The sequence below is a fragment of the Vombatus ursinus genome, unplaced genomic scaffold (genome assembly GCF_900497805.2).
Source record: "Vombatus ursinus unplaced genomic scaffold, bare-nosed wombat genome assembly UNPS02009173.1, whole genome shotgun sequence".
In the NCBI taxonomy this organism is placed as follows: domain Eukaryota; kingdom Metazoa; phylum Chordata; class Mammalia; order Diprotodontia; family Vombatidae; genus Vombatus; species Vombatus ursinus.
Genome location: NW_020948951.1, coordinates 4,901,659 through 4,928,094, shown reverse-complemented (window position 1 = coordinate 4,928,094; position 26,436 = coordinate 4,901,659). Strand labels below are relative to the sequence as shown.

The window sequence follows — 26,436 nt, the reverse complement described above, 5'->3', positions numbered from 1 at the left end:
ACCAAGAATGGTATTTGACTCAGTTTCCTCATCTGAAAAATAGGATGAGTGGACTAAAAAACCTCTTATGTCTCTTCCAACTCCAAATGTATAATCTTCTGATCTTATAAATAAATGTAAAGTAACTTAAAGAGAGAGTACTAAGAGGATATTCAGAAAAGGCTTCCTGGAAGAAGAGATACTTGACATAAGCCTTGAAATGGGATGTACTGTGCTAAATGCCTGGTGAATTTATTTGAACTGCTTCTAAATTTTTGCCAAGACCAACTTTCCTAACCTCAAAGCATGGTGGGGTGGGGATGAGAGGGGACAGCCTGTGCAAAAGTCAAGACAGAAGATGGTATGTTGCTTGGGGAAGAGCAAACAGGTCTGTTTGGCTAAAACACAGGGTATCTCTTCACCTCCAAGATGCTATGATTTTGTGAGAATAATTTACACAAAGTCGGAGCTCAGGAAAGCAAAATAGGACTCCAGAAATGCTGCCAACTAACCAATAGCCAAGCAGTAACCTCCATTCCATCAGCTCCAACAAGTGGTCTTGTGGTTTCTTTCTTTTCAAAATAAATGAGAAAGGGGGGGGGGAGATAAGAAGAGAAGTTGGGCTGTGCCTCTGTATTTGAGGGGGCATAAAACTTACAGAGGCTAAAACTGTCTTGGGGGAAAGGGACCATGTTTCTATGATCCCCTTTTACATGGTGTTACAGAAGATAAAAAATCTGGGGCCTAATCTAGTTCCTTCCTTTAATGAGCTGTGTGACTCTGGACAAGTCACCTCTCTTCTCTGGGCTAGAAAACACAAGGGTGCTCTCGGATGCTAAATTGTCATAGACAATACACAGTATGATTTCCCTTACCATCCTAGTCCCCCTCCCCCAACACACACACACACACACACACACACGCCCTTTGGAATGTTCTAGTTTATCAGTGTCCTTTCTAAAACGTGGTACGGCAAAGGCAATGAAGCACAGTCTCTGGTTTCATTCACTTCGGAAGCTAAAGCTCTCTTTTCCATTGTAGCGTAAAGATTCCCAGTTTATCCACCATCACTCTGGATTTAATTGAGAGAGGAATGTCCTGTATTGACTTACAACCTCCGGTATGTATGAAACATTCATTGCCTTCCTTCTGCTTCCCTCATTTGCATTAAGGATTAAAATGCACATTTTCCTTTGGAAAACCAATGAATTGGGGCAGCTGTATGGCACAGTAGATACAGCACCAGCCCTGGAGTCAGGAGGACCTGAGTTCAAATCTGGCTTCAGACACTTACTAGCTGTGTGAACCTGGGCAAGTCACTTAACCCTGATTACTACCAAAAAGAAAAAAAAAAAGAAAACCAATGAATCAGCAAAGTTCCAGTAGTAGAAAGCAGGGCTTTGCTGAGGTTGGGCAGTCAGAGATATCTGTCTAGCATCCTCTACTCATATTGATCATGGCTAGTCCATCTGTTGCTGGAGAGAGAGAGAGAGAGAGAGAGAGAGAGAGAGAGAGAGAGAGAGATCAATCCTTGTAACAAATATGAATAGTCAAGCAAAACTAATTCTAATATTGACCATGTTAAAAAAAAAACTCTCAATCTGAACTCTGGTCAGGTTCATCACCTCTCTGTCTCGGCAAGTGGGTAGTATGTTTTATTGTGGGTCCTCTGGAATCATAGGATAGACTACTTTCAAATATGTTTGACAAATTGGGAGGCCTCTACCTGTTGTTTTATGAAGGTTTTACAGTTGTTTTGTGAAGTGAGGTCTGGTTCCAAAAATATTTCCATAAGTTTTGTACCTGTATATCATGTCTTCTGAGAATATCAGTCCTCTTCCTCTTTTTTGGTGAGGAAGTATTCATCTTTATCATTTTTATTATCATCAGCCCCATGATCATTTACTATGATTAGGGACCAAGGATTTCATCAGTGTAGACATAACCTCGGCCCAGATTCAACTTAAAAATCTTAAAGCTGAATTCCCTGGCCATAGTCCCAAAGCAAATTTGTATCTGAAGTGGGACCTGGAATCAATTCTTCCCGGTTCCAAGGCTGGCTTTCTATCTACCTGTATTACCCTGTCTCCAAGTATAACAATAATTATCAATATTACAATAATATAATAATAGAGTGGGGCCTGATGAGTAATCATCATCTAAAACCATGGTGACCCTTTTTGTCAGGGAACGTACAGAACTACCTTTCAGAACCCTATAAGCTCAGTGGAACCATTTCAGAACCATTGCTTTAGGCAAGGAAAGACAGAATGGGGTGGGTAGCCTTTGATCTTTGCCATTGTCCAAAAGGGGCAGCTGGGGATAGTTCCTTCCAGGGGTGTGTTAGTAACTTTATCTTTCTTCATCTATAGTCAGGCCTCATTTCCATTGGTTGTAACTGGAAAAAAAAGATAATAGTCCGAAGGTAGGTTTGTATTTACTGTTATTATCTGATTATTCCTTCATTAACTAATTGATCACAGAGTAGTAGAATCTAATCATTGAAAGGAATTGCAGAGGCATTTTTGGCTCTGTATCCCTTGAAGCTAACCCAGTGCCTACCAGATGCTTAAGAAATGCTTGTTAATTGATTGAATCAGATCAGAACAAAAGTCCCCCCTAAAACATTTCCAAAGATCCTCCAACCTTTGCTGGAAGACCCCCAGGAAGGCTGATTGTTACTTGTTGAAAGTTGATTATCCTCTTCCAAAGAAACTCCTTCTAGTTTGGGATAGTCTCACCCTGAGAAAACGGTGTCTGATCTCAGCCCTAAATTTACTTCTTTGCTCTTTTCACCCATCAGTCAAACAGGATGAATCTAATTCCTTTCTCCTGTAACAAGAGCTTCAGATACTTGAAGGCAGCTTTCACATTAGCATCTCTGTTCCCGGATAGTTGTGAGGATAAAATGAGATTATATTTGTGGAGTGTATTGCAAACCTTAAAATTGCTATGTAAATGTATTACTGTTGTTGTTATCAGTTTGTCTTAAAAGGGGGGGGGGGTTTAGTTCATTGCAAGCTCAATACACGTCAGTTGAGCTCAGTGCCCATCCCTCCTAAATCTTCTTTTCTTTGGGCTAAACATCCTGAGTTCCTTCACCTCCAGTTTGGGTCAGGATGTCAAGTCCTTTCACACCCACCCTTGCCTTCCTCTGGCCACTGTCCATTTCTCTCCAGCTTCTCAGTGTTTCTCACCTGGATTTGAGCACAGTACTCCAGCAAGGGTGGCTTCATCACATCACCTCCATGTCCTGGTGGCCTTGCTTCTCAACACAGCCCACGATCACATTTGGTTTTTGGTTGCCTTATCACACTATTGGCGTGAGATCTTTTCATATACGTTACTAAAATTTAGGTGAACCGTATCAACAGCATTCCTCTGATGTATTAGCCCCATCCAGAGAAGAAATGCCAGGGCAGTGTCCCTGGGGAACCACCTCTCTGCCTCCCACGTTGCGGCTTGCAGCTAGCTCCACGGTCATTGGTATCACAGAGTGTCTACTGATGAATTGTCTGGCGACCTCCTCCAGCTCTGGTGACCTTTCTGCTCAGCAAGCCTTTCAGAAGGCTCATCCTTAGCTCTCTCTCTACTGGGCTAGGTTCTTTAGGTCTTCTATAGCTCTTTGCCGTCATCTATTGGTCCTCTATGGGACTGCAGCCGCTATGGGGAAGTTTCTCCACAGGTTATCTTTAGGGGAAGACTGAACTTTTAGTCATTAACTTTGAGTTATTTCAGCTCTTTTTGGGAGTTTAGGTCCACAACCATATGCAGCAGCCAGAAGAAGTTTTCAGGATCATGGAAATATATATTTAGAACTGGGAGGGCCATCTGGTCCAATCTCCTCATTTTACAACTGAGGAAACTGATGCCCAGAGATTAAGTGACTTGCAGGGGCTCACCCAACTAATAAGTGTCTGAGGCACGATTTGAACTCGTCTTCCTGACTCCAAGTCCAGCACCCTGTCCACAATGCTTTTTGTACTTTTTTTCCTGCCTCAGATTCATTCTTCTTGAATTCTGTGTATTCTTTGAATAAAGTTTTAAAGAATCATGGTGAGAGAAACAGTAGAAAGATCCTTGGCTTTGGAGTCAGGGACCTCACTGAGATATGCTTCCTACCTGAGTGACCTTGCACAACATTCAATTTTCATTTATCTTGTCTTCCACAAACTGTCAATGACTATCTGGGTTTCAGGATTTGTGACTCTTTTTTTAATCACTCTCTCCATGTCAAGATCCTTTGGCTCTTCCGTGAAAGGGAAAGAAGAAAGCAAAGAACAAAAGAGGGTGGGTAGAGCTGTGCAGGCAGCGAGGTGGCTCTGCAGTGGATGAAGCACCACACTTGGAGTCAGGAAAACTCCTCTTTCTGAGTTCAAATCTGGCCTCAGACAATTACTAGCTGTGTGACCCTGGGCAAGTCACTTAACCCTGCTTGGCTCAGTTTCCTCATCTATGAAATGAGCTGGAGAAGGGAATGGCAAACCACTCCAGTATCTTTGCCCAAAAAAAAATCCAAATAGGGTCATGAGGAGTCAGACACAATTGAAACGACCCAACAGCAGCAAGCAGCAGCAGAGCCACACAGGAAGGCATCTCTTGAGACCTCAATCTTTTGTTCCAAATTTCTACCTTTATTATATCTACGTGGTAAGAAGCTCTTATACATTTTAGGAAGGTCATCAACAAACTGAAGCCTCCAGAGGATGGCCAGAATTGTGAGGGGAATAGAAATCATGCCATCCAAAGACCAGTTAAAGAGACTAAGGATGCTCAGCTTGGGGAGGAAATTCAAAGGGCACATGATCGTTGTATCTTCAAGCATTTGAAAGGTGGCTGTGTGGAAGGAAGATGGATCAGCCCCAGAGGGAATTGTGGGGAGAAACTGCAAAATTCCTGCCATCTGAGCTATCCCAAAGTACAGCTTCCAGTTTGGGTAGGTAGTGAGCTCCTCAGCAGCAGAGGTCCTCCAGCCAAGGCTGGATAAGCTCTCGTTTAGATTGTTTTAGAAGGGATCTCTCTATATACAAAGGTTAAATTAATCACCTTCGAGACCTCTTCCAACTCTGAAATGGTGTGATTCTGACACTTCAATCTCCACAGGGATCTAAATGCATGTGTGAAAAAGTTCCTGAAACCCGTGGAACTGGAGAACAATTATACCTACATCATTGAAAAGTAAGTAGGAGGTTATTTAGATTCATCGTCCTTGCTTTCTATGGTTTGCCTTTTTTCAAATGTCAGAAATTGTCCCCAGATGCCCAGGACTTCAGGATCTAACTTTATCAGAGGCCTGAGACTCCATCCTGAGATAGTGTTACTTCTAAATCGCCTAGCATTTATTAAATGCCTACTATGTACAAGGCACAGAAAGAAACCCTGTTTAAGGAGCCCCTGTCTCCTAGGCTAGAATTCTGACAAAGAAGGGTATTGCTTAGCTGGCTGCTCTCAGGAATGCCTTGACTATCAGGATATTAGAATATAGAGGAACCGTGAGTCAGAGAGCCTGGTTTCTTGCTATTAGGTGCTGGACCTGGAGTCAGGGAGACCTGAGTTAAAATCCTTCCTCAAGACCCTGGGCAAGTCCCTTCACCTCTGTCTGCCTCAGTTTCCTTATGTGCAAAATGGGGATAACAATAGCACCAAACTCTCAGGGTTTGTGTGAGAATCAAGTGAGATAATATGTTCAAGGCACTTTGCACAGTGTCAGGCACATAGTAGGTATTTGATAAAGGCCAAATGTTGTTACTAATTTGGATGAGTCATTCTGACCTCTCCAAGCCTTAGTGTCCTACTCTGGAAATTTTAGAGGATGGGGGTGGGGTTTAGTAGTTTGTGTTTCCATTATAAGAAACTCCTAAGGGTTCTCCCAGGCTCTGCCCACCCTTTCATAGCTCCCAGATTAATCTCTCTGAAACATAGCTTTTGTCATGCCATTCTCTTATTCCAAAGTCACAAATGGTTCTCTACTGGCTTCCAGCTAAAGTCCCAAGCCTCTCATTCATGGCCCTCTACACCAAACCAGTCCCAGCCAACAGCCTAATGTTCCAGTCTCCTCCAACATGACTCCTGTGCTCCACCAACACTAATCTGTGTCTGCACTGCCCAGAAGATTCCTGCTTTCCTGCCTCCGTATTCTTTCTCACACTCTTCCCTATCCCCTTAGCCTCTCAAACACCTATTTGACCTTCAGGGCCCAACTCAGTTCCCACTCCCATGAAGCTTTCAGAGGGCCCACTTCAACCCCCTTTCTTTCTTTCTTTCTTTTTAATTAATATGTTTATTTTTAGTTTTCAACAATCACTTCCATAAGCTTTTGAGTTTTAAATTTTCTTCCCTCCCCACCTCCCTCTCCAAGACTGTGTGCAATCTGATATAGGCTCTACATGTACATTCCTATTAACATGTTTTCACATTAGTCATGTAAAGAAGAATGAGAACTAATAGGAGGAACCACAAGAAAGCAGAAATAAAACAAAACAACAAAAGAAAAGGAGAGCAAATAGTGTGCTTTGATCTGCATTCAAACTCCAAAGTTCTTTCTCTGGATGTGGAGAGCATTTTCCATCATGAGTCTTTTGGAGTTGTCTTAGATCCTTGCATTGCTGAGAAGAGCTAAGTCTATCACAGCTAGTCGTCGCACAAGGTTGCTGTTACTGTGTACGATGTTCTTCTGGCAACCCCCTTTCTTTTTTTCTTTCTTCTTTTTTATTTTGCACTTAAAATATTTTTATTTGAAAAATCAATGTATATACAATTTTAAGCACATGCCCTCTGTGTAAAGTGAAGCACATAAGTTATCATATAAAAGGAATACTTAAAAGTTCAAAGGCAAAAAGGACTAAAATGCCCACGAAATCATCAGGAGTAAATACGAATGGGGCAGCTAGGTGGCGCAGTGGATAGAGCTCCAGCCTTGAAGTCAGGAGGAACTAAGTTCAAATCCAGCTTTAGACACTTGGCACTTACTAGCTGTGTGACCCTGGGCAGGTCACTTATCCTGATTGCCTCACCAAAAAGCAAAAAATAAATAAATAAATAAATTGATATGCTCAGAACATCAAACCTTTGTTTCCTTAGTCATTTCATTTTTCACCTGCCAAAAAAGGAAATAATGTGTGTAAAACCCTAGGTAAACCTTAAAGCACTATAGAAATCCTTTTCTAATGTTTTTATTATTCCTCACCTAGACTGTGAGCTCTTGGAGCACAAGAACCTCATATTTCAGGAAACTTTCCATTGGCAGGGTCCTGCCTACGATTGTGGGCTATATGGGCAGGCCCAAGACATCCTGGAGAACATGTCCAGTTGCCTCATCATACCTCTTCAGTACATCTCAGGGACAACATCAAGAGACAAAACTCTGCCTAGAACTACATCTCTTGGGAAGAAGGAGAGGACGCATCTTGTGTGTTGGATTCCATATGACCTATCTACCCTTCAACCCATGCTTTACCTCTCACTGGTTCTCCTTCAGATTTTTCTTGCCACTAAGACTCACTCAAATCTTCTAGCTGTAAATGAAGACATTTGTTCCAGAGGCATTGGCGTGTCTCCTTGCAGTCTTGCCAGGATCCAGGGCTTCACGAGTTTATTTTTAAAAGCCTTACCTGAAAAGTATCTCAGAGAGTAGTTTTTTTGGGTGGTTATTATTAAGAAGTTTTTAACAGACCGCCATAGAGTCAACCAAGAGCCATGCTGAACTCTTCCAGAGTCTTCTGTGGCATATCTTTCCTTGCTTTTGAGAGCAGGCTTTGTCTTTTGCCTTTCTTTGTAACCTCTGCCCTTGACATCCTTGGCTTATCCATCCTTTCCACATAACTATTACTAATTCAGAAAAACTCACCAAAGGAACAAGTCCAACATCATATGCAGTGTTCCACCCCCACAGTCCCTCACCTGTGTAAAGAAGGGAGAGAGGAGCATCCTCGTATTGCATGGTCATCATCATTGCCCAGCATTTCTGTTATTGTTGTTGCCATTTTCACTGCAGTCATTGTGAAAGTTGTTTTCCTGGTTCTGCTGACTTCACCTGGCAGCAGTTCAAGTCTTCTCACGCTCCTCTGTATTCATCTTGTTCATCTGTATTCATCAAGTCTTTAATCTCTGGTATAAAGGGAAGGGAAGGGGGAAGGAAGAATAATAAAAAAAAAAGGTTAGGCAGAGCCACTGTTAGACATCACACACTCTCCCATGTTCCAACTCCTGCCTTTTTTATGCGTTATATAGCCAATGAGCCTCCTTGGATTTGAACAGTTCTTTACACAGAACAATATGTAATGCCCTCTTGGCTAGTGTCCTGACAGACAACCCTGTGCCTCAAAGAAGCTATGTGTGAAGAGAATGAAGGGGATCATTCACATGATTTGTGAACCCCATCTGTAAATTTATATATTTAGATAGCCCTATATATATTTGGAGTAGCACTATCTAAATATTATATTCAAATTATTTTTAACATCTTTTTTCGATTTTGAGACCCAATTCTCACCTTCCCTCTACCCCCTTCCCCACCTATTGAGAAGTCAAGCTCTATTATTTCGATTATACATGTGAAATTATGCAAAACATTTCCATATTAGCCATGTCAACAGCAAAAAAAAGGCAAGAAAAATAAAAGTCAAAAAAATTATACTTCATTTTGCACTCAGAGTTTTATCAGTTCTCTCTTTGGAGATGGATAGCATTTTTCATCATGAGTCTTTCAGAATTGCCTTGGATGATTACATTGATCAGAGTAGCTAAGTCTTTAACAGTTGACTATCATTACAACAAGACATGTGAAATGTGCAAATTTAGGACATCTCCCTCTCAAATGGTCCCAAAGACTATCTGTGCCCAACCTGTGGTAGAGCCTTCCTCGATCATACTGGTATGATCAGCCATAGGTGGACACATTGTACATTGACTGTGACAGTGTGATGTCATTTTGGTCCTCTTTGAGCACAAAGAACAAACAAGAACAAGAACAACATTGTTGCAACATTACTGTTACTATGTACAATGATCTTCTGGTTCCACTTGTTTCACTCTGCATTAATTCACGTAGGTCCCCCCAGGTTTTTCTGAAACCATTCCCCTCATCATATCTGATTTCTTCTTCTGAAAACTGCCAGCCTTAAGCACATCAAGTCAGTGGTACAAGTTATCCCCGTTTATAGATGAGGAAACTGAAGTTCAAGGATGTTAAGTGACTTTTCCACTGTCACACAGCTAGCAAATGTGGCAGCTGAGATTCAAACACAGGTTCTCCTGACTCTATATCCACCAGGGCTCTTAGACAATACCATACTACTTCTTATGTTAAGGTAGGGCTGTGCACCACCACACCAGGTACTCTGCATTGTTATCAAAAAATATTACATTATAAAACAGATAGAACCTGGACCTGTGATTTCATTGGTATCCAGAATTCTTAGCTGAGAAAATTTCCTCTGCCAATGCAGCTCTCCACCTTCTCTACAACTGGTCTTAGAGTTGCTCAGAAAGATTAAGTGACATGTCCATAGTTATACAGTTAGGCAAGAATTGAACCCAGGTTTTCTAGCTTCAAAGCTGGCTTTCTACCTATATGTCATTCTTTTTTTTTTTTTGAATTTTTAAAAATAAATTTATTTTTAGTTTTCAACATTCACTTCCACAAAATTTTGAGTTCTAAATTTTCTCCCCATCTCATCCCTCCCACCACCCCAAGGTGGTATGCATTCTGCATACCCCTTCTCCTAATCTGCCCTCCCTTCTATCTCCCCCGCTTCTCTTATCCCCTTCCCCTTCTATTTTCCCATAGGGCAGGATAGATTTCTATACCCCATTGCCTGTATATCTTATTTCCCAGTTGCATGTGAAAACAATTTTTAACATTTGTTTTTAAAACTTTGGGTTCCACATTTTCTCCCTTCCTCCCTCCCCACCCATCCTCATTGAGAAGACAAGCAACCCGATACAGGTTATACATATGTAGTCATGCAAAACACTTCCATGGTAGTCATGTTGTGAAAAACTAACTATATTTACCTTCATCCTATCCCGTCCCCCATTTATTCTATTCTCTCTTTTGACCCTGTCCCTCCTTAGAAGTATTTGCTTCTGATTCCCCCTTCCCCCAATCTGCCCTCCCCTCTATCATCCCCCTACTCTCTTATCCCCTTCCCCTCTATTTTCCTATAGGGTAAGATACCCAATTGAGTGTGTATATTATTCTCTCCTTAAGCCAACTCTGAAGAAAATAAGATTCACTCATTCCCTCTCACCTTCCCCCACTTCCCCTTCACTGTAAAAGTCTTTTCTTGTCTGTTTTATATGAGATAATTTACCCCATTCTATCTCTCCCTTTCTTCTTCTCTCAGTATAATCCTCTCTCACCCCTTAATTTTATTCTCCAGAAATCACCCCTGCATCTTCAACTCACCCTGTGCCCTCAATCTATCTATTCATACATATAATTTTTTTCCCTCCAACTACCCTAATACTGACAAAGGTCTCACAAGTTACAAATATTATCTTTCCATGCAGGAATGTAAACAGTTCAACCTTAGTAAGTCCTTTATGATTTTTCCTGTTTACCTCTTCATGCTTATCTTGAGTCTTGTATTTGAAAGTCAAATTTTCTATTCAGCTCTGGTCTTTTCATCAAGAATGCTTGAAAGTTCTCTATTTCACTGAATGTCCATTTTTCCCCCTGAAGAATTATACTCAGTTTTGCTGGGTAGATGATTCTTGGTTGTAATCCTATCGCCTTTGACCTCCAAAATATTATATTCCAAGCCCTTAATGTAGAAGCTGCTAAATCTTGTGTTATCCTGATTGTGTTTCCACAATACTTGAATTGTTTCTTTCTGGCTGCTTGCAATATTTTCTCCTTGACCTGGGAACTCTGGAATTTGGCTACAATATTCCTAGAAGTTTTCCTTTGGGTATCTCTTTCAGGACACGATGGGTGGATTCTTTTAATTTCTATTTTGCCCTCTGGTTCTAGAATATCAGGGCAGTTTTCCTTGATAATTTCTTGAAAGATGATGTCTAGACTCCTTTTTTGATCATGGCTTTCAGATAGTCCAATAATTTTTAAATTGTGTCTCCTGGATCTATTTTCCAGGTCAGTTGTTTTTCCAATGAGATATTTCACATTGTTTTCTATTTTTTCATTATTTTGGATTTGTTTTACAATGTTTTGATTTTTCATAAAGTCACTAGCTTTCATTTGCTCCATTCTAATTTTTAAGGAAGTATTTTCTTCAGTGAGCTTTTGGACTTCCTTTTCCATTTAGCCAATTCTGCTTTTTAAGGCATTTTTCTCCTCATTGGCTTTTTGGACCTCTTTTGCCATTTGGGTTAAGCTATTTTTAAGGTGTTATTTTCTTCAGTATTTTTTTGGGTCTCCTTTAGCAAGCTGTTAACTTGTTTTTCATGATTTTCTTGCATCACTCTCATTTCTCTTCCCAGTTTTTCCTCTACTTCTCTTACTTACTTCCCAAAATCCTTTTTGAGCTTTTCCATGGCCTGGGGCCAATTCATATTTTTCTGGGAGGCTTTGGATGTAAGAGCTTTGACTTTGTTGTCGTCTTCTGGTTGTATGTTTTGATCTTCTTTGTCACCAAAGAAAGATTCTATGGTCTGACTTTTTTTTTTTTTGCACAGTTTATGCGTGATCCCAGCCAATTACCTGAGTTTTAAACTCTTTGTTAAGGTAGGGGTCTGCTTCACAGTGTGGAGAATGTACTGTCCCAAGCTGGGGGTTTTGTGCAGCTGTTCTCAGAGATACTTCTAAGGACCTGTAAATTTTCAGTTTTTTCAGGGTGGTATGATCAAGAGTGAGATGTTTACTCCTTTCCTAGCCTGTGCTCTGGTCTATGAGTGACCACAAGCACTCCTTTCTGCCTTGGAACTGTAAGGAGGATTTCCTTTCCACCACCATTACAAGCTCTACCACACTAGCACTCCTCCTCACCCCAGGACTGCCACCCAGAATTGTGACCCAGATCAAAGCATGGGCAAAGCAAGAGAATCCTGTCTCAGCACCACCAAAGAAATCCCTGCAGTCCCCCTCTGATCAGTCACTAAATTCCCCCTCAGTCTGTGGGCCAGAAGCTCTGGAAGCAGCTGCCACCCGGGGGCTGCAGCTGGGACTGGGGCTGGGACTGAGCTTCTCTCTCACCACAGTCACAGACTTTTCCTACTGACCTTCTAAGTTGTCTTTGGCATTTGTGGGTTGAGAAGTCTGGAAACCACCACAGCTGCCTGTGATTCAGTCCTCTGAGGCCTGCTCCAGATTTGCTGAGACTTGCTTTGCCTGCGCACCCACACTGAACTGCATTCCTCTCCCAGCCAGGAGCAATAGACCTTTCTAATCACCCATCCAGGTTGTCTTGGGCTGGAACTTTGTTTCACTCTGTCTTTCTGTGGGTTCTGCTGCTTTAGAATTTGTTTAGAGTCATTTTTCACAGGTATTTGGAGGGGTTTAGGGGAGAGCTCAAGCAAGTCACTGCTTTTACTCTGCCATCTTGACTCTACCTCTATATGTCATTCTTCCTCTCAAAATAACAATAGAGCAATTAATTATATGCTACTGACAAAGTATTATTCTTGTTTTCCTTGTATAGGGGATCATATGACCCTAACTACCATTCCCGACCCCAGCAAAATAATGTGGACCTGACTATAATATATGATTATGAGGAACTGGGATGTCCAGGCCTGGTCTATTACAACAGTCCGTGGAAACCAGTGATTGAACTGTAAGACATCATTGGATCATTTTATAATAGGCAACATGCACGCTCTCTACCACCAGTTTTCTTTTGTGGTCACTTTTAGTTTATTCCTGATCTTTATGAGAAAATAGAAATTGAGAGCGAGCTCAGAAACTTGGGTTCATAAAAATGTCATAAGATTTTACTTATTTATTTAAATTTATTCAGTAGGTCTCAGAATATCAGCTAGGAAGAATCACAGACTCTATGCAGATCATTGCATGAGGCTACCCTATAAAGGGCATCTACCTTCCACTCCACTATAACCAGGACAACTCACTACTCTGAAAATCTTGTTTCATGTTTGTGCTCAGTAGAGGTGAAATGTGAAATATCTGATCAGCAGATTTATAAAACTGTACTATTCTTAATGAAGCTTACTACCAGCTTTGCAACAGATTGTAATATGACTATAATATAAATTGAGCTTCTGAATTCTGTTTAAATCATTCTGTTAATGCATGTGGGATTTTATGTTTATCATTGCTTTTAGGAATAAGATGGCTGTTCTACACCACCTTGCAGCTGAAGACCTGCCTCAGATGCACACTAGCTGGGTGATCCTGGGCAAGCCATTTAATTTCTCAGTGCTCTAGATCACTCTCTTAAGACAGAGGTTCTTAATCTGGAGTCCATGAACTTGTTTTTAAAAAACATTTTGATAATTGTATTTCAGTATAATCAGGGGAAGCTCGGTGGCACAGTGGGTAGAATACAGGCCCCAAAGTTAAGAAGACTCATCTTCCTGATTTCAAATCTAGCCTCAGATCCTTACTAGTTGTGTGACTCTGGGCAAGTCCTTAACCCTGTTGATCTCAGTTTCCTCATCTGTAAAATGAGCTGGAGAAGGAAATGGAAAATCATTCTAGTATCTTTGCCAAGAAAACTTCAAATAGTGTCATGAAGAGTCAGAAACAACTGAAATGACTGAATAGCAACAATTTCAAGGGAATTGCTTTTTGTTGTAATCCCATGTACGTTATTTTATGCATTAATAACATTTTTTTTCTGGGAAGGGGTCCATAGGCTTCACCAGTCTGCCAAAGGGATCCATGATCCCCCCCCAAAATTAAGGACTCCTGCTTTCAGACTATATTTTGTAGAAAAAGGTGATGACCTACATTGTTAGAGACAGTTTCTTCAATGGGACTGTCTTATACCAATGAAACCACAGTGCAACATGTATCCCTGTCCTTACTAGCAGCCAGCAGTAAAAGGGAGCCCTTCATATTAAAGAGTGATACATAAAGAGGGAGGGAAATGTTTCTTTTCATTTCCACGTAGGACTTTAAGCCTAAAAGGGAAGGGGGATCCAAGATGCCAAAGAACATAATTGTGAGTCACAGCAGCTAAGATATGTTAGAGTTGAGAAAAAAGGGGAACCAGGACAGAGAAGTTAATCAAGCCCTCACACAGACTCCCTTCAACTATTTAAATAAAGAAGCTTTTTCTCCCCCTCATCCCCCAATCCCACCTCCTTTATGACCTGGGACTTCCTTAAGGAAGAATGGCTGGAAAAAGGAATTCCTTAAGGAATAAGAGGCATGGTAGCTGATCTTCACCTCCCACACTCAATAACAGGTGAAAGGAGGAAATCTTATTGTTTAAGGGAATGATCAACTGAAGATCAAACAGTTATGGACCCACTCCTTTGCAGAAGTGGGAAGTCCACAGAGTAGAACATTACATATATTTTCAGACTTTTTCCAATGTACTGACTGGCTTTACTAATTTGTTTTCTCTTCTTCCTTTTCTTTTTTCTTTAAAAAATATGCTTTGTTATATGGGATAGCTGTCTGGAAGGGAGAAGGGGGAAGAAGGGGGAGAGAAATTCTGATGATGCAAAAACCAAAAGTTATCAATAAAAATGATATTTAAAAAGTATTGTTGGAATCCTCTTTGGTATTTATAAAAGCTGCCAGTTTGCCTTGTTTTGTTTCTTTAAAATATTGGTACCACTTGATTTGGAATCAACATTAATTTCATTTTTTCATCCTTTCCCCACAACTTCATTGTTTGGTCTAATTGTTACCAGAAAAAAGTTAATGAAAAAACCAAATCCTTCAGGAATAGCTAAAATAAAAATCCTGATTGACTTACTGACTTCCCAGACTTTGATCCTTGCCAGTGCTTGTAATTTCCCCAGCCAAAGCTCTCAGAAGTCACAGACTCACCCTTGGGGATTCTATCCCAATCATCCCGACCTAACATTGCATTTGCATATTCCACTAATTTGCACATACTTTCTCTTTGTGTCTGTACACCACAGTTGGGAAGAAACACGACGTGTGGAAGTTGTGAAGACGGAATTTGTCCTAATAGAAATACATGGATTGTATACTTACAATTATTCCATGACTGTTGGCGAGGCTTCCTGCGTGTCACAGGCTCAGAATTGGTCTTCAATGATAGATGCCTCTACTGTCAAAGGTGTGCACTCCTGGAATAGACAGGTAATGCTCATTCTGAAGTTAACAGCTTTAAAAAGAAAGTGCGAAAGGGCAGTCAAGGGTCTTTTACATCCTATATTAAAAGTTTGAGGCAGCTAGGTGATGCAGTGGATAGAGCACCAGGACTGGAGTCAGGAAGACCTAAGTTCAAATTCAGCCTCAGACATTTCCTAGCTGTGTGACCCTGAGCAAGTCACTTAATCCTGTTTACCTCAGTTTCCTCATCTGTAAAATGAGCTGGAGAAGGAAATGGCAAACCACTCCAGTATCTTTGCCAAGAGAACCCCATTGGAATCATGGAGAGTCGGATACATATGAAAAAGCAACTAAACAACATTAAAAGCTTATTCATTCAAAAAATACTTGACTTGTACTCAGTCTCCATGCTTCCTTTCTATGGCCCAGTTAGTACATGATGTGATAGAGAATGTAGAGTGTATTCATATTTCTATCACCTCTACATTGAAAGAATATTGGACTAGGAGTCAGGAGACCCATGTTTTAGTTCTGGTTGTACCTCCAATTAGCTATGCGATTTGGGCAAGCCATTTTCCATCTCTGGGTCATAGTCTTCCCTCATCGGCAAAATAAGGAAATTAAACCTAATCCTCTTTCCATAGCCTAGTATATGGTGCTATGGAAAATCCAAAGGACACCCATGCCTCTACAAGCACAGACGGGGTGTGGAACTTCTTTGTCCAAAAATTTCATTACCAGTATTAAAAAAATGATTGAAGTCTTATCCTAGGGCATCAGAAAAAGGGGTATCTGAAATTACAGAGAGCAGGCCCATGAGTTCCATTGAGAGAAAGTTTGTAATGAGAGGCACCAGCACCCACAACAAATCCATACATTTTATTGTCTTTGTGAGTCTTCATCTCACTTAAAAAATCACTGGTGACTTTGGAGCTAGGTGGCATAGTGGATAGAGCACCAGGCCTGGAATCAAGAAGACTCATCTCTGTGAGTTCAAATCTGTCCATAGACACTTACTAGCTGTGTGTCCCTGGGCAAGTCACTGTTTGCCTCAGTTTCCTCATCTATAAAATACCTGGAGAAGGAAATGGTAAACCACTGCAGTATTTTTGCCATGAAAACCTCAAATAGGGTCACAAAAAGTTGGACACAACTGAAAGACTGAACAATAATAACTTTGGAGAGAGAAGTGTCGGTGAAATGATGAGGTCAGAACCCCGACTGTAAAGGGTTAAGAAGTGAGTAAGCAGAGGCACCTAGTATACAGTCTTTTCAAGGAGTATAGCTACAAAGGGCAGAAGAAGTATATAATGATAATTAGTGGGGATAGAAGAATCAAGTGAGAGTTTTTTCAGGATAGAGGAGGCATGGACATGTTTGTAGGCAGTAGGGAATGAGCCAGTAGGCAGAGAGCTATTGAAAATAAGTGAAAGAGTGAGGACACATCAATTGGGGAATGGCTGAACAAGTTGTTGTATATGATTGCAATGGAATATTACTGTGATAGTAGAAATATTGAGCACGTGGATTTCAGAAAAACCTGGAAAGACTTATGTGAACTGATACAAAGTGAAGTGATCAGAACCAGAACATTGTACACAGTAACCACAATATTGTATGATGATCAACTGTGAATGATTCAGCTATTCTCAGCAATGTAATGATTCAAGACAATTCCAAAGAACTCATGACGAAAAATGCTACCCACTTCCAGAGAAAAAACTGATGGAGTCCGAATGCAGATCAAAACATACTGTTTTTCATTTCCTGTATTTTTTTTCATGCTTTTTTTCCCTCTTTGGGTTTGTGTCTTCTTTCACAACATGACTAATATGGTAATATTTTGTGTGATTGAACATGTATAACCTATATCAAATTGCTTACTTTCTCAGGGATGAGGGAGGTAAGGAGGAGAGAGAAAATTTGGAACTAAAAAAATGTTTTTAAAATGAATGTTAAAAATTGTCTTTACATGTAACTGGGGAAAAGAAAAACTTAAAAAAGGAGTAAGGATCACAGACAGAGCAATCTGTTGAAGAAGACCAGATGTAATAGAATTGAAGGAGGAGATAGTGGCAGAAGGCATCTGAGTGATAAGAGATGAGGCAGAAGGGAAAAGACATAGTTCATAGTGAATAGCCTCAATTTTTTTTTTTCTGTAAAATAGGAGGCATGGTTCTCAGCTGAGAGAATGGAGGGAAAGAGTCATGGGAGGTTTGAGGAGGGATGAAAAGGTTTAGAAGAGCTGTGGTGGAGTTGATAAGGGAGGTATAATAGCACTGCCTAGCAGCAATGAGGGCCCAGTCAAGGTGATATAACATAATTTTATGGTGGATCCAGTCAGAATGGTTCCATGATTTTCTCCACCCTTGTTCAGCAGCCTATGTATAGGCTTAAAGGCGGCAGATGGTGGGAGTTTTCCAAGGCTGACGCTTGGCAGGGTACAATTGGTAATGTGATAAGGGGGTCAAGGACTCAAGAAAAAAATACAGAGTTGAACTGATTCACCATGGGGTCAAGATGGGAAAAAGAAGAGAGGGGCTAATACAGAGGAGACGACCTGGGAGAGAACGGAGGGGTCACAGGATTAGAGGTAATGGTGCAGAAGGAAGAGTGGGGTTTTTGTAAGTAAGATAAGGCAGACGGAGAGGTGGAAAGTTCATAGATTATGGGCCGAGAAGATTTCTGAATCCTTGAATATGGTGGTGATAGTACATTTGTTGATGACGACAAGATCTAGGGTATGACCATTTTTGAGTATTGCTGAGGTAGGGCAGAGGAGGGCTCATGAGAAATGAGCAGGTTGAAGAGCTGTGTGTTGAGGGTGTTTGAGGGAGAGTCAATATGTATGTTGAAGTCCCCTAGTGTTAGGGCAGGAGTTTCAGAGGGGAGAAGAATTATGAGCCAGGTGTTGAATTTATTGAGGAAAGAAGGGAAGTTACCCCAGGGGTCTATAAACAACAGCTACCAGGATTTTGATTAGGTGGTAGAGATGAATAACATGAACCTCAAAGGTGGAGAGGTTACTGAGTGGTGAAGGTAGGGAGAGAACCATGTTGGTGGCAAGCAAAACAAGGAGTATTTCAACTCTCCAGACTCAACCAGTGAGCTGAGGGGAATGATGGGCCCCTTACTAATTCAAAACTTCTCTCGTCTTTCTTAGAATTATCTCAGCTGCCATGAAGACCATGAAAGTGCTCCATTGTTATGGCCTAATGTTGAATACCAGGTTCTTGGGGGCTCAACAAAAAATAGTATCATTTTTGATCAAAGAAATGGAATTTATGTTTTTTTAGTACGTATTGTGGATCCCTTTTACAGGTCAGTTGAAATAAAAAAAGAGTTCACTGGGGAGATTATTTTTTTTTTCTAGGGCAACAGGTTAGAACGTTATTGGGAGGGGAATGACACACAGATATTGGCAATATATGTATGCAGCAATCCCTCCCCACTCCTCCCCTTCATTCTTCATGTTGAGTGTTTGACCAAAGACCATAAGTTTTCCAGACTGGAAGCAATAAAACTCTAATAGTGGAATGACAGGCAGCAGCATCTCATATTCCTCCCCTCTATCCAGGGCCAAAAGAGGAGTCCAGCCTGGAAATTCTCCCTTCTTTGCATCTTCCTTTAATTCTGCAGCTAGTTAGAGTCCAAAATCATGGGTGGGAGTGAGGATGTCATTTGGGTATAGAGAGAAGGGGAGGAAAAAGGGTTATGACTGTCTTTAGTTCTTGTAAAATCTTGAACCTTTCCTCTCGAGGGTTATCCCTGCTGGCTTTTGGTTCTTACCAAGAGGAGAAGTTCTGGTCTCTCTAATATTCCATGCTTTCCCAACCCATCCCACCCCCACCTCACAGAGGGGGAAAAAGTACTTCTAAATAGTGACTTTGAGATCAAACTGTGAATCATCAGGACTCACCTACATTATTTCTTTTCTCTTGTAGCTACTGTGATTTGACCACCACATTCAGCATATACGTCTATGGTGCTTTCCCAAAACAGGTGCTACCTGATTATTTAGTTTTCATAGTTACGTTGGGTTTCATGTTGATTTTCCTCTGGCTTGGATATATCATTCCAAAACTGTTAAAATCAGAACATGGACAAAAATTAAAATCATTTTTCCAGAATTTATTGCACAAGAACAAAAAAGAAAAAGTGAAATTTAATTTGCCAAAGTCCAGTAAATAAGGCATTAGAATATATTATTATTATTTATTATTAAAATATTATAGGGAAATGTTGTTACAATAAAATAACTATGAGTTTTCTTTTTTAAATTAAATTTTCTCTTTATTCCAATTAACAAGCAACCATTCTCTCTCCCTCCCACCTTTCTCCCCCACTGGGGAGGTGGGGGGAGGGGACAAGAAAAACAAGAACTCTGCAACAAGTGAAATAAATCCCTGCACAGGCCACCTCACAAAATGGATGACTCTGCACATGTAGTCCATCATCCTTGTGTCAAGGGGTGGGCGGGTTCGAAATCATTAATCTGGAATCATGGTCAGTCTTTGTGCTGATCATAGTCTTTCAGAACTGTTCAATTTTACATTATTATGCCATAAATTGTTCCCCTGGTTCTCCTCACTTCATTCAACATCAGTTCAAAGCAAAGTTCAAATGACACTGCTTTCTCCACCTGTTCCTTGTTTGAATAGACTCCTAATTGTATCCAGATTTTGTGACAAAAGTTCTCTCCCCTATTTCTCCCCTTTTGTTTCCAAATATCATTTCCCCTCCCCTTTCTTCTTTTAAGATCACCATAACATGAATAGGCAGTTTTCAGAGGAAGAAATCAAAGCTATCAATAGCCATATAGATAAAAAAAAAAATGCCCTAAATCACTAATACTTAGAGAAATGCAAATTAAAACAACTCAAGTACCACCTCACATGCATCAGATTGGCCAAAGTAGCAAAAAGGAAAATGACAAATGCTGGAGGACGTGTGGGAAAATAAGTACACTAAAGCACTGTAGGTGGAGCTGTGAACTAGTTCAGCCATTCTAAAATACGATTGGGAACTATGCCCAAAAAGCTATCAAATGGTGTGTATACTTGGACCCAGCAGTACTAGGTCTAAACCTCAAAGAGATCAAAGAAAGAGGAAAAGGACCCATATGTACAAAAATATTTATAGTGGCCCTTCTTTGTGCTGGCTAAGAATTGAAAACTGAAGGGATGCAGAAGAGGGAATAGGAAACTGAAAAGCTTCTGCACAGACAACGTTAATGCACCTAGGATAAGAGGGGAAGTGGTTGATTGGGGAGGAAAATCATTATCAAATTTCTCTGATACAGGTTCAGTATTCAAGATACGTAAACAAACATATATTTTAAAATATATAATATATAAATGTACACATACATGCATATGTATATATGTGTGTACATGTGTATACACATATATCAATGCACGTGTGTTGTTATATGTGTATACACATATGTGCGTTGATATATGTGTATGTATACACATATGTATGTATATATACATATACATGCACGTCTATGTAACTGATAGCCATTCCCCAGTAGATGAATGGTCAAAGGATACGAACAGTTTTCAAAAGAGGAACAGATAGGTGTTCGCAATCATATGAGATAATGCTCCAAATCACTAATAATAAAGAGAAATGCACATCAAAACAACCCTGAATTTTCACATCACATCTTGCAAATTGGCAAAAATAACAAAAAAAAAAATCCCAACAGTCAATGTTGGAAAGTTTATAGAAAGACAATCACACTGATACATTGTTGGTGGAGCCATGAAATGGTGCACCATTTTGGAAAGCAACTTGGAATTATGCAAATAAAGTGACTAAAATTTCCATAGCCTTTAAACCAGAGACTTCATTACTGAGTTTATACATCAAAGAAGCCATTAATAGGAAAATAATCTTCATGTACTCCAAAATATTAATAGCAGTACTTTATGTGATAGCCAAGAACTGGAAACAAAGTAGATGCCCATCAACTGGGGAATGGCTAAACAAATTGTAGTACATGAATGTCATGGAATATGACTATGTTTTAAGAAATGAGTGTGATGAATACAGAGAAGCAAGGAAAGATCTATATGAACTGATGCAGAGTGAAGTAAGCAGAGTCAAGGAAACAATGTACACAATAACTATAACAATGTAAATGGAAAGGAAAAAACCTCAAAAGTAAATGTGACAAAATTATAAGAAGCAAACAGGACTTGAATGAAAAGAGATGAGAAGATACCTCCAACCTACCCCTTCTTGGAGGATGGAGGCCCATAGGTGTTACACATTGCACATCTTCATCTTTTTCTATGTACTGATAAGTTGTGCTAAATTTTATTCCTCTTTTAAAAAACACTATTTGTCATATGAAATGACTCTGAGGGAGGGCAAAAGGAGAGACGTATATGGGTAATACTATAGTGATGTGAGAAATAGAATATCAATAAAAACTTACTTTAAAAAATTTTCGAAAAAACTGGAAAGCAGTCTGGCAGAAATCAGGCATAGACCATTACCTTACACCGTATTCCACAGTGCATTCTAAATGGAATATGTGACTTTAAAGATCTTATTTTCACACTATTAGAAGAGAAACATCATATACCTCTCACAGCCACAGGTAGGAGATATATTCTCAACCAAACGAGATAGAAGCAACTACGAAAGATAAAAATAGATAACTTTGATTACTTGAAACTGAAAAACTGCATCACAAACAAAATAAATGCACTTAGGACAAGGGAAGTGGTTGAATGGGGGAAAAGCTCTGTATCAAATTTCTCAGATAAGCGTTTGACATCCACAATATGTAAACAATGAACAAATAAAAGACTAATAGCTATTCCCCAATAGATAAGTGGTAAAAGGGATATGAACAAACAGTTCTCACAGGAATTATAAAGTATTCACAATCACATGAAACAATTCTCCAGATCACTAATAATGAGAAATGCAAATCAAAACAACCCTAAAGTTTTACCTCACTTCCTGAAAATTGGCAAAAATGAATAAAACGGGCAATAATCAGTGGTGGAGGGATTGTAGAATGATAAACACACTAATTGCTGATGGAACTGTGAAATGGTCTAATCATTTTGGAAAGCAATTTGGAATTATGTAAATAAAGAGACTCAAATATCCATTCCCTTTAAACCAGAGACTCCAGGAAGCCATCTATAAAATTTTTTTTAACTTAAAAAAATTTTAAAAGTTCCCATATATACCAAAATATTTATAACAGCACTTTATGTGATAGCTAAGAATTGGAAACAAGATAGATGTCTATCTATTGGGAATTGGTTAAACAAATTGTGGTACATGAATGTCATGGAATAATTACTGTACTGTAAGTAATAATGTGTGCAATGAATACAGAGAAGTCCCTTGTCCTCTCAAGTGCTCTAGGAAACTATACATAGACTGTGTTACATGGCCCACCTCCTCACCTGGGAGATCCCTATGGAAATGAAATCATGGGTAGAGTTCCTATCCCTATCCCTACAAAAGATGGATTATTGGGCAGGGCATGGTAAAGGTATATATTCAGAAATAAAGTTGATGTGTTAATATAATATCAATTTTAGAAGTTTAATGCTTTATATTTATTTATCTGGGCAGCTAAGTGGTGCAGTAGATAGAATTCGGGGCCTGAAGTCAGGAAGACTTATTGTGACGTATTCAAATCTGGCCTCAGGCACTAGCTGTGTAACCCTGGGCAAGTCACTCAGCCCTGTTTGCCTCAGTTTCCTCCTCTGTAAAATGAACTGGAGAAGGAAATGGCAGACCGCTCCAGTATCTCTGCCAAGAAAACCCCAAATGGGGTCATGAAGAGTCAGACATGACTGAAATGACTGAACAACAATAACAACAATAAAAAATCAGAGGGACCCCAGTACCTCCAGGAGCAGCTCATTGGATAGCTGTAATTGTTAGAACTTTTTCCTGTTACCCTCAAGGTAAAGTCTACCTTTCTAACTTCCTGCCCTCTGGGATCAAATAGAACTAGTTTAAATTTCCCTTACTCCTGTTAACAGGATTTTACTGATCCAGTCTGTAACCTGAGAATGAGTAAACAGGAGGGCAGAGACAAAGTGCCACTAATCAGGTTTAATTAATTAGCTTCATATGAGGAACAGATTTGCAAATCGAGAATTCTCCTGATCAGAATTCCACCTTGCTAAAGTGAAGACAGATTATATACATAAATTACAAGTGAGTAAGGTGAGGGGGCGGGGAGAAGGTGGATTACAAACAATGTTTTCCTGGGCTTGAGTGGTTTTCCATGACAAACCCACAAATGGAAGACAACACAACAATTCTGGAGTCCTCTGGGAGCAATATTGCTCAAGTCCTTGGAGGTCATTACGTGGTGGGTCACAGGACTATGATGGGAACAAGGCTCTACAGTCTCAGATTCACTTCACTTCAGGTACTCAGGCACAAGGATGCCAGTGACTGCAGGATCATCAAGGTTTGGTTGATAGTTCAAGCTGCATTGTAAGTCTGACTCACGAGAGAGGCAATTCTGCAAAATCTGATCTATCAGTATATTCATTACCTACATCATATCGATTATTATAAAAATCAGAATTTCCTCTACATCCACAATACCTCTTAAAATACTTGAAGACAGTTATCACATCTTCCTCATAGCCCACTCCAAAGTCTTCCCCTCTCCAGGCTAACCATCCACATTTCCTTTCATTGATTCCAAGGCCCTGGACCATCCTGGCTGCCTTCTACTTCTTAAAATGAAGTGCCCAAATAAGCAAAGATACAAAGTAAAGAGTTAAACTGGAAGGGCTATGAGAAGGCAGGCACATTCAGATACAGTTGGTGGGGTTATGAGATTGGTCTGACCATTCTAGAAAGCAATTTAGAATCATACTCAAAAAGGGACGGAAATGTCCATACCTTTGACTTACAAATCCCAGTGTGAACTATACACTCCCACGGCAATCAGAGTTAGAAAGAAAGGTCCCACAGGAGCCAAAATATTCATAGAAGTATTTGGGTTTTTCAGTCAATAGTAAACATTAAGCAGTCACTATGTGCTGGACACAGTGCTAAGGGCTAGGGCTACAAAGAAAAGTAGAAGTCTCTGTTCTTAAGGAATTCACAACCTAATTGGAGAAGTGGGGAACAGGAAGACAACTCATAAAAGAAGCTGAAAGGGGAGCGAGGGAGGGAGGGAAGGCTACCTGGTGAGGGATCATGATGAAGTCCTATCACTGGGGTAGGAAATGATCTTAGGAGGTATGAGTTTCAGAGATGATTTCATCTTGCAGAAAGATGAGTTTTTGGATATCCTGAAACCCAGGAGGTCAGCTGGGTGGGAAATCATGATGTGACTTTCCTGAGTGCCTTCCTTAAATGGTAGATGAGAGGGGAGCTCTGCAATGTCCAACCTCTGCCAACTCCAATCGGAGGGAGGGAAGGGTCTCAAGGACAAGGGGTATTGGACATGTGAGTTTCAGAGTTAATTTCATCCTGCAGAATGATGGGTTTTTGGAGATCCTGAAATCCAGGCAGCCAGTGGATGGTTTTTTGTTTGTTTTTTGGGGGATTTGTTTGTTGGTTGTTTTGTTTTGCTTTTGGCTGTGGTAGCAAAATGGATGGCCACTGAGTAAGGAATGGCAAGACATGTTATGTGAATGTAATATTACTAGGATGTGATAAATATAGAGAAACATGGGAAGACAGATGAGCTGATGCAGAATGAAGTAAGCAGTTGCAAGAAAATTATCTATGCAATGACTTCAACCATGTAAACAAGAAGAATGCCGTATAATTTTAATGACCAAGCTTGACCCTAGAGAACTGAGGAAAATGCACCTCCTTTGCAAAGGTGAGGGGATAGAGTGTAAACTATCAGACATGGCAGTGAGTGAATCGACTGGCTTTATTCAACTCCTGTCTGTTGTCTTTCTTTGTTACAAGGGATCTCATTGGGAAGAGAAGAGAGAGGGGTAGATTTGGAGATAGAGGTGTTGTAAGAACAAAAAGTGTCAAGAAAAATTGAAGAAGACTGAAGAAACCAAGTATTTCTTTATTAAGTGCTAGGGCAGCTAGGTAGTGCTGTAGTGGAGAGAGCATTGGACTTGGAATCAGGAAGGCTCATCATGCTGAGTTCAAATCCAGCCTCAGACACTTCCTAGCTGTGAGACCCTGGGCAAGTCACTTAACCTTATTTGCCTCAGTTTCCTCATCTGTCAAAGAGCTGGAGAAGAAAATGGCAAACCATTCCAATATCTTTGCCAAGAAAACCCCAGATGAGGTCGTGAAGAGTAAGGCCTGACTGAAACCCAAACAACAGCAAGGATACATTGACCAAAACAAACAAACAAAACAAAACAAAACAAAACAAAACAGAAAAACAGCCCATGCTCTGAAGGAGCTAACATTCTACTGGGAAAATAAAAACATTCACACTGTTGACTCCACACTTGATAGAACATGACTCCTGGAAGGGAAGGACTATTTCCTTTCTGTTTTTGTATTTGAAGTACCAAGCACAGTAGGTACTTTTAATATTTGTTGAATTAATCTTGAACTTGTGGTCCATTAAAACCCCTTGATCTTTTCCAGAAAACTACTATCCAGGATAATTTCACCCGCCTTGCACCTGTGAAGTTGGTAGATTTATCTGAATTAGATGAGATCTGATTAGATTTGCTCCCTATCCCCACTTTAGAGATCTATAAACTGCCACTCAGAGATGAAGGGTGACTTTCTCAGTTACACACAGTGAATTAATCACAAAGCCCAATCTTCTGAGTCCTTCAGGGTGGGGCAGATGATAGTCAGGAAAGGGCCCTTTTACAGGAGTTTGGGAGAAGCCAAAAGACCAAGTCCTGGAGATTCTGTGGCCCCAACTATCACAGAACAAGAAGGAAGTCAAGGTCACCAGTGCTATTGCTTTCCCCAAAACTGACCATTACTTACTTGGGCAAGACAATTGCCTCTCTGGGCCTCAGTCTTCCTGATTTTAAAATGGAAGAATCTGGACTAGTGTTAATCTCAGCCCCCTTTTGCTCTGACTTTCTGTACTTGGGCTACCCAGATAAGATTTTGCCTCTTTGGTTTGACTGTGTTCCAATCTCAGCTGGGAAGGGGATACTAATCTTACCCATTGACACCTGGGGCAACACCCACCTGGAGTCTGAGCTCCCCTGTGCCAATCACCTTCCCCAGCTTAATTGGGCAGGCCAGAAAAGGGCTGAGAAGGCAGTGCGATTTGGAGGTGAGGCAGTCATGTGAACAGGACGGTATCCTCTGCCCAGGACCAG

General features: G+C 40.4%; 1 protein-coding gene across 1 annotated transcript in view; it reads left to right on the top strand.

Moving 5' to 3' along the window:
• CATSPERD (cation channel sperm associated auxiliary subunit delta) overlaps nucleotides 1–19,345 on the top strand; it is a 128,029-nt gene extending 108,684 nt beyond the window's left edge. Inside the window, exons 16-22 of the mRNA XM_027851293.1 lie at nucleotides 1,021–1,099; nucleotides 2,352–2,404; nucleotides 5,083–5,157; nucleotides 12,579–12,713; nucleotides 14,998–15,181; nucleotides 18,318–18,475; nucleotides 19,099–19,345. Coding sequence (XP_027707094.1) covers nucleotides 1,021–1,099; nucleotides 2,352–2,404; nucleotides 5,083–5,157; nucleotides 12,579–12,713; nucleotides 14,998–15,181; nucleotides 18,318–18,475; nucleotides 19,099–19,345 — 931 coding nt within the window. The remainder of the gene's footprint in view (nucleotides 1–1,020; nucleotides 1,100–2,351; nucleotides 2,405–5,082; nucleotides 5,158–12,578; nucleotides 12,714–14,997; nucleotides 15,182–18,317; nucleotides 18,476–19,098) is intronic.
• The last annotated feature ends 7,091 nt before the right edge of the window (nucleotides 19,346–26,436 follow it).